The 12,058-nt window shown below is 41.9% G+C and overlaps 1 protein-coding gene across 1 annotated transcript in view; it reads left to right on the forward strand.

Annotated features, from left to right (window-relative positions):
- The first annotated feature begins 215 nt into the window (after positions 1-215).
- RPS6KA2 (ribosomal protein S6 kinase A2) overlaps positions 216-12,058 on the forward strand; it is a 361,817-nt gene continuing 349,974 nt past the window's right edge. Inside the window, exon 1 of the mRNA XM_019527256.1 lies at positions 216-581. Coding sequence (XP_019382801.1) covers positions 483-581 — 99 coding nt within the window. The 5' untranslated portion in view covers positions 216-482. The remainder of the gene's footprint in view (positions 582-12,058) is intronic.

A 12,058-nucleotide genomic window follows, 5' to 3' on the forward strand; every position in this document is an offset into this window, starting at 1 on the left:
CAGCATGCACTGATTCACAAAATAGGAAACTGGAAAAAGACTAAAGGAACAAGAGTGCAAGCAATAGGCACATCTAATATTTATCTCCAACCTGCTATGCCTGGGATGTGGGAGCTGTCATCTGCCGGAGCTTATTATGTATGCAGCAAAAGCAGAGTCTGATTGGATGTAGTAGGACCTAAGGCAAGGGAGGGAGGGAGGGAGTGGAAAGAGAGTTCAGCTTGCAGCACTGAAATGTAAACAGTGGAAAGCAAGACAGAGTATAAAGCTTTTATGCTTGGAGCCGCAAGCACCGCGCTGCCAACCTTGATCGCTATTGCAATACACTTTCTGTGCATTTAGCTGTATAACACTCGATGAAGAGAAGCAGATACTTATGAGGATCTCTCTTCTGTGGATATAAATAAGGGGCAATTGGGATGCGTTAGCTCTCTCTGCCACGGGAGCTCCTTCCTGCTCTGCGCTGGGGTTCTGACGGGGCAATGGACATGAACATGAAGAAGTTCACAGTGCGCAGGTTCTTCTCGGTTTATCTCCGCAAGAAGTCTCGCTCCAAGAGCTCAAGTTTAAGCAGATTTGAGGTAATTTTTTAAAATTAAGTTTGTTATATGCAGCAAATGCTATTCTGTGCTGCTTATGGATGTAGCAGAGGATGCCTGCACTTGCTGACACAATAAGCTGTTAAAGGTGCTCTTTCTGTATAGGTGATGAGGATTACATTGATACTGTTTTGCTTCAATGTCACTCAGCACTTTTTTTGACAGTACCCTGTATCTTGCAAAATCTGTTTAATGTGTCACTTAGGCTAATTTTGTCACTGTAGCATGTGAGAAGGAAACCTGATTCAGGACATCCATGAAGTTGAAAGAAATAATTGCTGATTCACCTAAATTGGCACAAACGGCACCAAAATCTATAGCAACCTCTCATCTTACTCGTCCTGCCCCACCCACACATTAAGCTACTTCAGTTTAGGGTTTCCGCTTAATTCAGTTTTCTGCTTTACTTCCTAATTATTCCATACCGGCTAGGAATTGTCCTTGCCTGCCTGCCTAGAGAGTCTCTTTTGTGCCAAGTGTTTTACATTCAGTTTTTCCTTAGTCCATGTGTCCTGGCATTTCCTGGCATTTTTCACTTATTGATAAGGAGTTGTTCTTTGGTGGGGTCAGCAGGAGAGACAGGGAAGCAATTTCAAATGAATGCACAATATGATTTAGCAGTATCGAGAGAGGAAATGCATTTTGAATGAGAAAAAGTATTAATATTCAAGAATATGTGACGGAAGATAGAATCAGATTTTCTGTTTCCTTTCTTTGGCATTGTTCTTGAGCCCTGGCATTTGAGCTGTGAATAGCGGCATGAAGTGAGATCAGTTGAATAAATGTCAGTTTTATTTATGTCACTTGCTTTATCATTGCAGATAATCTGCAAACCCTGCATTAAAACAAACATATGTGGAGGCCTGATCCTCCTCCTCTCTCTCATTTGTTTTGTGCCTCCATATTCCCAGTAACATTAGTGGAGTAGTTGCTCTTGGGGTTTTCTGTTCTTGTTTTGTTTAGTTTTTTCTCCAGCGTACCTCAGAGGAGGACCAAGCTTATAATAAGAGAATGCATTTCATTCCCTTAGTGTCGTACCTTGGGTGTCAGGGAACGGAACATAAAGTTCTTGATACGTCATTGCTTAAGCGGGGCACAGATAAAGATTTCAATTCAAATAATAATAAAACATCTATCCCTTGCTATTGCTTGCCTAGCTTATTTCACCCACTCTTAGCCATTTACACAATAGAAAACCACAAACAAACTAATGTTGGTATCAACTGATGAACTACATGAATCCAATACTCTGCGAACACCCCTGCCTTCCCCAGCTGTGTGCCCAAATTTTGGCAGTCCTAATGAAAATAGACACACCTTGCAACACACCATGGAAGTTATCAAATTCATGCTCGTTCAGAGCAAATGCAATGTTGGTCCAGAGCTGTGGATCTTACACTACAGTTTTCTACTCTAAGGACAAACAAGAGCATCTTGACTGATCATAAGTGCCAGGGTCAAGCAGGAAAGGTGATTTATGATGAACAGTCCCACCAGGGACATTGCCATGGGTTTATAGGGAGCAGTTTCTATTCCACTAATGACCTAGTTTGCTGCACAGGCTGACTCTGACCAGCACAGCTCTAAATTTACAACGGCTCAAACACATATTATTTTTTTAAAAAGGCTTTAAAATTCCTTTCAGCCATAGCTATTACATTATATCGACTGGATTCCTCTTTAAATCCCCGTCGGTAGGATGTCGTCTTGAAATGGTTTTGTTTATCAAATTTAAAATGATCTTGTTTGTGAAGCAGCTCAAAAGATATGTTACAACCCATCTAAGTTTGGAGTATTACATCTATTCTCCCTCTCCCCCCTTTCTTTACTTGGCAGCAATAACCCATTTTATGCAAAGTGACTCAGTATTATAATGCAACAGGGAAAAGGGGTTGTTCCAACCAGGAAGAAAAAATGATTCATAAAATCTGTTCTGCTATTTAAGCGTGAAAATCATCAGAGATGTTCCTATTTAGAGGAAAAACCAAACATGAGCACCAAGCACCTCTGTGAATGTGCCTCCTTTAGTCCTTCTGTATGTAAATTTGTAATTGTGAGCAAATTAGCATGCATAAACCAAATTTTAAGTGTAAAGAAGCCTTCTCAGTCACCAGATATCTAGACACAGGAATGTTCTTCCTTCAAACAGGTAGACATTTTATAAAGAAAGACAGTTCTAGGTCAGTGCATGGAAATTACCATGAGCAAAAATATAAAATTAAGGGAAGGAATTTAGAGAAAAATGCACACAGCAGCGTTCTGCTTACTGGATTGCAGTTAAGGCACCTAGTTCTCCACCCTCCCACCAGATACTTTTATCTCCAACTAATTTATATTTTTAAACTACAGCAGATAGATAGATTAAGATTAAAATAACATCCGGTCTGTTAACTAAGGTTTTATTGATCATTTTATCCACCCCATTATTCTTGTGCTGCTGTTCCTTTGTTTAAGCCTAGTTGTATGAGATTTGTAGCTCTACAGATCAGAGGTATAGATGCAGAAAATGACTTTGCAAGTCATAGCCTGAAACTTGACCTTTACTTAATGAACTCAGTTCACTAATATCACTTTAGCTGAGAGAGAACAAATAGGATAATGATTTGGATGTTGGATTGTACACTCCAGGATGAGTTTGGATAATGAGGACCAACTTTATTATAAATAACAACATGCATTGTGTGTGTGTGTGTGAGTGTGGGGGGGGGGGGGGGCGATTTTTTTTTTTTTTTAAAAAAAAAAACATTTTTTTTTGGGGGGGTGTTTTTGTGGGGGGGGGGGGGGGGGGGGGGGGTTGGTTTCTTTGTTTATTTTAATTGTATCGAACATGCATGCTTTGTATGATTCTGAAGAAACCTGGGTGAAATTTAAAATTGTCTGCACGTTTAGTTTTGAAGCTTATTATTTTTCAATATACTGGCCTTCATATATAAGATGTTTTGGGATGTAATATTTTAATCATAGAGCGAGAATTTTTGCCATTGTACATGTGCACACAGTTCTTATTGAAATCCACTGAAAATCCATTGAAGGCGATGGGAATTGCATGTGTGTATCTGAGAGCAGAGTTTTGTTTATAGTTCTGACTGAGTGTCAAAGAGCATAAATGGAAAACCATCAGGAGAAAGTGCGCACATCTTAGATCTGCTAAAGACTTTGAGCCTCAACGGAATGTGTCTTACAGCAGGGATGAATATCCCTTGGTTTATAAATAAAAAGTTAAATACGCCATTCTACTAAAACAAACGAGGAAAGAGCTTGACAAGCAAAGAATTTAATTATAATATTTACTCCAATGATGGAGGAGCCCTTCTCATCTTTAAACATTGCTGAAGAAAATGGAAAAACTAAAATTTCTTTTCCAGGAAAGAGCAAATAATCACAATCTTCCTTTTGAGTTTGAAACTCTACCTTTCATCCCTAATAATGCATACCTGTCTTGATTTGTGGTTTGTAGTCTATTTAGAGCCCTATACCCCAGTCTGAATCCATAATTGTGAAAACATAAGTACATCCTGAAACCAAAACCCTATCAGGGTTGGCACTTGTAATGTTTATATGACTGCCAAACCACACTTTGTACCCTAATGTACAGTCTTTTGGCCCAATTCCACACTGTCTAGAACCTTGCTTAACCATGCAGAGTATTGCCAAATAAGAACACTAGCTTCTTCCATTCCTTTTGCAATGGCTTGAAGGAAGGATGTATGCCTGGATAGTGATATTAAAGATGTAGTGTGCCCATGCTGAATCTCATTGGCCATGTCTGCAAGTAAATTTACCATGCCTGGGCACGATGCCCTTCAGTGTGCTGCACAGCTTCGTGCAAGGTCTTCCTAAGCTGGAAGCAATATAGCTGTAGTGTAAGAGTGAAACTGTGTTACAATTAAACCATACTGGGCATGTCCAGATGAGCGTAGCCGTGCAGTATGTAGCAAACATGTCTGCAGCGCCATGTACCACACAGTCGGTTGTTCTCTGTGTTGCAAGTGTGCACTGCCTGTGCGCACACTGCTCTGCTTTTTTTTTTCCATGGGTTTTGTTTTTTTTTTGCCACTGGATATCCAGGAGTCAAAAAAAAACATGGAAAAAAGAAGCGGAGCAGTGCACACATGGGCAGTGTGTGCTGCTGAAAAGCAGAGCCTGGCTGCCTGTAGCCATGCTGCGGCTGCCAGCCAGGCTCCACCTGTCAGGATTGCCACTACTGCAGCCCTGGGAGGCACCCAAGACTGCTAAGGCTCAGTGCTGGCCCCAGCCTCCCCTACCACCCCTGGGGTAACTTGCCAAGTGCCAAAGTGTGCATGGTACAGGCATTCCCCAGGGACAAGTAGCTGCGGTGCAAGGTACACCACTGCTACTTGTCCCTGGGGAACCAAATGTCTGCACTTAGCTGAACGCAGCCACTAAGGGCATTTAAAATACGAATCTCCATGTGCTAAATCTCATTGACTCATGCTAGGTGCCCTCTGAGTGTCTCAAAGTTACGCCACTTTAGGTGAGAGCTAACTCTGGGCTGGGCTACCTAGCTCATGCTGGGGTAAATTTAGTCTGCTCCACAGAGGTCAAATGAGCAATTTACATTCCTCCAGCATCCCAAGGTGCACCACTTCCAGTGCCTCTCCCTATCCAGAGCTGGAATAGAGCCCAGATGTCCTGGCCATGCCACTGCTTGCCAGCCCTCTAGTAGCAAATCAGAGCTGTGCAGGCAAGACACAGTTTTAACCCTTAACGTGCAAGCACTCACATCACTTTCTAACTTTAACACTACTTAGACCATACTAAAACTGTGGAATGTGAAGTGTAACATGTGAATTCACCCTAACTAGGATGGTGGGAGCCGGGATAACTGGGGCAGAAACTCTGGGCTCTGCCTTTGGAGGGGGTGCACAACAATAGCCACACCAATGCCAGCTGTGAAGCTACCAGCACTGCCCAGTGTGTGACCACTGCCCAGGATGTGGAACTGCCATGCTGTCTCTCTGCCATGCAGTCTAGTCCATGCAGTGGCACAGCCAGCCTGACTGGGGGAGAGGGGGGAGGGCAAGGTATTTGGCAATGTTACTCAGCAGTGCTGTTGGGCCCATCTGAAATGCCACATGGGTGCTGTTACACTTCATCCAGTATAGGAAGGTGTCTGTATGGAACAGTGCATCAAGTTTATTATGTAGACACAGCCACAACTTCTCTGTGTCTGTGGCATGGAAGAGAATGGAAAAAGACTGATCTTATCTGTTAGGAGTACTGAGTGAATCAGGACAACTCCTGGGTGAGACAGTCCCAGCTGACAGTTTTGTAGAGCTGTTGTCTGGGTAATCGCCTACTCTTTCAGAGTGATGAAGGGAAGAGAAGGTTTACATCAGCCATTTATTCTCCTACCCCCATTTGAACATTATAAATATTATGGCCCCTTTACTGCCTCCCCATTTGGCCCAATCAGCAGAAAGATTCTCCTTTGGTATCTTTCTACTGTAGGAATTTGATTAAATTTGATGGGCCTGAGCATGGGCAAGGGGAAAAGATATAATGGGAAGGCTGTGTACGGGGCTGGGACCCAACAGAAATGAGGACTTTGCCTTCCAAGCAGCTACAGTCCAAACTGTAATCTGGGCCTAGAGTGCTAAGTAAGCAATTTTCTGATAAAACAGCTTTTTGGTGGAAAATACTGTTTTTTATGGTAAGCAGAACCTTGCCATTCCAACAGAACTTTCACTGGAAATGGTTCTCAGGTCCCTGATGGTATGGATGGGGAAACAAAAGGCACCCCCTGAAGTGCCAAGGGCTGAGCACTCACCTGGGATGTGGAAGACCTTGGCTGAAGTTTTTGCTCTTCCTCGCTCACATCAGGAATGTGACTCTTGCATTTCTGAGTAAACCCAAAATTCCAGGACAGCAGTGCGTGTCCTGTGCATGTCCTATGCGTATGTGAGTTTTAACTTCAAAAGATCTCAGTTTTATCTTAGTTCCAAGGTGGAAAAAGCTTTGAAATCTTTAAAAACTTCATCACACAAGAAACCATTTTCTACACAGCTGTCTTCCTAATAGTCCCATTCTAAATTGTGCCTCAATACTTCCAAGATTTGCTGGATGACTGTAGCTTCAGGTTACATGAAAGTAGAGAACTAATAGATCATTCAGCCCACCTCTGTCCAGGATTCAGCCTACTATAAAGGAGAGCTGAGAGTGGGAGATGCAGTTTAATCGACGTATATTAGGTGTTGCTTATATTACCAATACCCAATATCCTTGCACTACCATCATTCTTTGCTTTGGTGAAGGATATTTTCTCTTCTGGCACTCCTAATTTACGTTATGTCTGTCATAACAAAGCATCATAGAACTAATGCGCAATCTTTTGAGTTGTTTTTTATGTGACTTGCTAACCATGTTTCCAGTTCTTTGTGCCATTTCATAAATCCAGTTTGATACTTTATACTTTTTTATGTCATAGTAAGTAGATACTCTGAGCTGTCTGACACTTTTGGAATATTAGTTGTTGTGTAACATCTGGGAGTTTTAGAGATAATTGTGGCAAGGTGCTTTTCCAGGGGTGGCTGTGGAGTCCCTGCAGCCCCCACTTTGTGGACAGTCACCCCATCTAGACATCTGCCATGCCTTGATGTTAGTTATTTTAATGAAGGAGGCTGTCCCAGGGCTTCCTAAATTGTTCTTCCAAATGACCATCAGGTGCATATGGTCTCTGCCTCATGGGTTAATTGCAAGGCTCCATTTGTTTTCTACACCATGCCCCATGCCTCACGGATGTCATTCTCAAAGATGTTTTCTAATATTTAAGCCCCCTTCTGGGGTTTCTGGACCCTTTCTGCTCCCACACTCTCAGCCTCGCACTAAGCTCTGGACCCTTTCAGGTCCTCCTGGGAGCCTCCTCCTCAAACCTCCAGATTGTTTTTGGTGTTATCTCCAAACTGCCCTTCTGGAGCTGCAGCCATCCTGGTGAGGTGGTGTTTTCTCAGCAGGCTCCCAGATGTTACTGCTAGCTTCCCTCAGGGCCTGGACTTATACTGGCTGGCTCCCTGGGTCAGCTGAACCTCCAGTTAGCCCGGCCCACACTTACTAGCGGTTTGACAGGCTGCTTGGCCTCTAAGTGTCAGGCACCCCAAGTGCCCTGCCACAGCAATATAGTGACTGAGGCTATGCAAGTACCCAGATGGATATTAATTTATAAACAGTAAAACAAGAGGTTTACAAGAGAAGTTTCCTTGAAGGATATTTTCTTCCTGAAATCATCCAGCCTGGAACAGATGAATTATTTAAAATGCAACATATCATTTTTTATGAAAATGTTCCTAGATTAGCCCTTTCCATTTATTCCAGGTTTCCATCTCTCCTTGTATTTTTAAAATAGTGTTCAACATCCTTTTCCTTCTCAGGGATAACATTGTCCATTGTGGTAGTTGGAACACACTTGTGGAAGATGGTCAAATATGCAAACAGTGTTTAAGACACCAACTCCAATAACTTTCAAAGGAAATTGGATACTTAATTATGCTTTGCACTTCTGATCACTTCCCCCTGTATGTCTTCTGTACAAACCTGTTCTTTAAAAAAATCTGTATCCCATCCTTGAGCTCAGTTCGAAGGCACTATTATATTTATTAACAGACTTTTACCAGTTTTTGGTTGACCGTTTGGCATATTTCTTTGTCCAGCAGGCTTATGTTAGAGGAACCTTAAGGAAAATGGCTAATGGGTGCTTAGATTTCCTCTTATACAGTGTGTCAGAATCATTATTTTGGATTCCCTTGGAAAATTCTGTTTTGCTTGTCCTCCAGTATTGTTCTGTATCAGTAATATGTCCTACTTAGTTGTAGTGTTGTAGCTGGGTTGGTTCAGGTAAAAAGCAGAAGTTCAATTTATTTAGTGTCTCTTATTGAACCCACTTTATGGTAAGGGGAGCTGTTAGATATTACACAAGCTTTCAGGTACAGAATGCTTTTCATCAACCATCCTGGCATAACATAAAGGAGAGCTGACAGCAGGAAATGCAGTTTAATTGGTCAACTTCAGATGCTCCTTCTGCAGCCAACACCAAGTATTATTGTGCTTCAATTATTCTTTGCTTTGAAGAGCACTTTTCTATTTGGACAGCTGGACCTGAAGGAAGGAATTTTGTACCCGAAGACTTTTATAACACCTAACCTCTCCTTTGATCGTTTGACTGTAAAGTTAATCCAATAAAAGTTATATTATCAAAGAAATCATTCTTCCTGCTTTTTGTCAGTCTCCTTTTGCAGAGTTTGCTCTTTGAGGACAACTTGTCTTGTTCCTCAAGAGAAATCCTCAAGTCTAGCATCACCCATCTTCCCTTGTCTGTGGATGACCTATTCATGACAGAGGCATTAAGAGGTTCTACTATTTTTACAGGGATTGTTTTTGGAGCCATGAAGGCTGGGAGACAGGAGATGCATGTTTCAGTTGCAGCCCTGCAACTAATTTTGTTGTGTGACTTGGAGCAGGTCAGATCTCCTCTTTGGTTTCCCCAGTTATGAAATAGAGGATGATACCAATGAAGTCTTTCCTATATTGCTTTCCATCTATAACTATTATTACTTGATGAGGAGAGAGGTGGCTGATGCACTTCTCCAGCCTCCCCTTCTCCACATACTTGCTGTGCACTGAGTTGAGGAATTCTTTAGCCCTCCCAGCTCTTCCCCATCTGAACCACTCATAAGTTATAGCCCAAACAGATAGGTAGAATCTCATGTGCCAGCTTCTCCTTTATCTCCTTTCCCCATAAACATAAGAGTAAGTCCTGAGATATGAGAAAAGAGAGGTCACAGGCAAGTGTAAAGAATCTGGGTAAGATCCTGCTCATTTGAAAGATTCAGAGAGCTGGAGGGAAGAGAAGACTTACATCCACCACTTGTTCTCTACCCCCATTTGAAGACTGTAAATATTATGGCTTCTTTATTGTCTCCCCAGTTGGAATCCCTCTATCAATAATAGCCACTCATCTGAGAAGAAGCTCTTCTTCCTTTGTGAAGTCACAGTCCTTTATGAAAGCTAGTCTTGTTTTCAAAGATCTCCCTCTTCCCAAACAAACAATGCATGTTTCTTTTGTGTACATGTTTCTTTACCTTTCATCTTTCTAAGCATTTGCCTAATGTCTTGAGGCAGGCAAGGTTCTTTGAGTAGATGTGATATCTTTTATTAGACCAACTGAGTAGTTGGAAAAAAGTTCTTAGCAAGCTTTGGGGCACAATCACCCTTCATCGGCATAGGGCGTCTCTGCTGGTCTGAGACTCCAAGGAATGAAAGAAGCTAAAAGTGTGACAGGCTGTCAGTGAGACTGTAAATAGATGGAAATTTGGAAAACAAAAGGTAGAGCAGGGAAGGGAAGGGGGAAAAATGAGGAGGGAAAAAGCCAAAGGTGAGTAAGGGAGACTCTACAGTAGTAGATTTTCATGGCAGAAAGGAGTGAATTGCTGGATTAGGAAGACAAAGGGCAGAAAAGGAGGGGATGAGAGGGGAGGAAGGTGGGGTGGGGGGAAGAAAAGTGTAAGAGGTCGGGTCTGGCAGGTACCTGCCTATGTCCTTATACCAACACAGCTACAATAAAAAACCCAGCCTAAAGTCTTGAGGCATTATTGTCTAGTCTTGACTACACAGACTGCTTTGAAGTCTGAGAGTAGTTGTGCCAGTGTAAAGGTGCTCAGAAGCCACAGGATGGAGGAGCTGTAGCCTGTGGATAGCTAATCCCCTGCTGAGTACTGTGTTTTTAAGCTGGGATCAGGGTCATGTAACTGAGAAGGGATTGGCAGCTCCAAACCACGCCAGGCAGCTTGTATGTAGCATAGAAAAAGTGCGCCACAGATCCAAGTTCTGTGTGTCTGTTTAATATTAATGGAATTTCTCTGCCTCCACCTGGTCTGTTGTGAAAGGATTGATTTCCTTGTGTGCATGTTTTGCATACAAGAAAGTTCCTCAAAAATTTAAACAAACACACAAACAAACCCCACAAACAATCCAAAACTTAAAACAGTAATAGGAAATACATGTAGATGTATTCATAAGATATTTAAAAAACAAGGATATGGATGCTATTTGTTTGCTTGACAAGAGCTGAGTTTTGATGTTGTATTACTTCAGCAGGAGTTTGGTGCTGTTTTAAAGATCTGCAGTACTGGAAAGAAGGCAGCTTTTTTTGCCCTGCTTTTAGGTTCAGGACTTGTGGCATCATCAGCTCTTATGAGGTCTGGCTTTGCTCACTGGAGAGCTAAGTATTGGGAAATGGATAAGCAAGTATTTATTTGTATATGGAATTGGTACTACAACATAACTATATTTCTCATGCTGAAAAGTCTCAGAGACGGCTTCATCAGCTCTCGTAGTAAGGGCTGGGGCAGCTGTTACTTTGGAAGTGTGGAAGGTGCCAAGAACAAAAAACTTTTCCCTGTCTAGGCTTAGTAAAGACCATTGTCCATCTATTGCATCATAATCATCTATTTATATCTTTTGTTGTAGTTGTAGGCACCTAAATTTATGCAAGTGGCTTTATAATCTTTCTCCATATGCATAACTACAGTTATTGGTCCAGTCATATGACTTAAATACATGATGTGCAACTGCCTAGGTCTATTTGCAAAGATACGGCTTTTAACAGTGTGTGTGTGTGCGTGCGCACATGCATGCCTGTCTATATAGATGAGAGAGAGATCAACCAATCATATCTATATCTAGATAGATCTAAATCTCTCTCCTGTTTGTGTGAGTAGGGGAGGCAAGGATTTTGATGGTATCTTTTATTGGACCAACTGTATAGTTGGGAAAGCTGTTGAACAAGCTTTTTACCATCAAGCTTTTTGGCCCCTATACCTTCCTTACCCACAAGCATGAAGGTAAGTCCTGAGCTACAAGAAGAGAGGTCACAGGCAAGTGTAAGGAATCAGGGTAACCTCCTGCACATTGAGAGATTTTCTCTGTGTGTGTGTGTGTGTGTGTGTGTGTGTGTGTGTGTGTGTGTGTGTGTGTGTGTGTGTGTGTGTATTAGGAGAGAGAGAGATAAATATATAGGTATATAGATGCACACATTCGTTCTCTCTCTCAATTTAATGTGCTGCAATATTTGCTTGTTTTGTAGGATGTGAAACAACTGGAAACATGCTGGCAGTTCAGTCATGTATGTAAGGAATAGTTCAGCAATAGTGGACTTAGAGGCAAGACAGCATTTTTTAACAATGAAAAGATACTTAAGAAGGTTCCAATGCAGGATGCATTCTCTTCCCCCCCCCCCCACTGATATTTCCAGGCTTTGTGTTGCATTGGGAAGGGAGAACAGGGGAAGCTAGGGGATGCTATTATAATCCCAGTTAATGAAAGATTAATAGTTTGGCTAAGTGACAGCTATTTTATGGAGCTTAAATAAATGAGCATGGCAATTTATAAGTAGATAGAGGGAACACCGACAGTCTGTTTGGCAGAATTTCCCTTTAGTTAGGTGA

Source organism: Gavialis gangeticus, unplaced genomic scaffold (genome assembly GCF_001723915.1).
Source record: "Gavialis gangeticus isolate Ggan-Ray unplaced genomic scaffold, GavGan_comp1, whole genome shotgun sequence".
NCBI lineage: Eukaryota > Metazoa > Chordata > Crocodylia > Gavialidae > Gavialis > Gavialis gangeticus.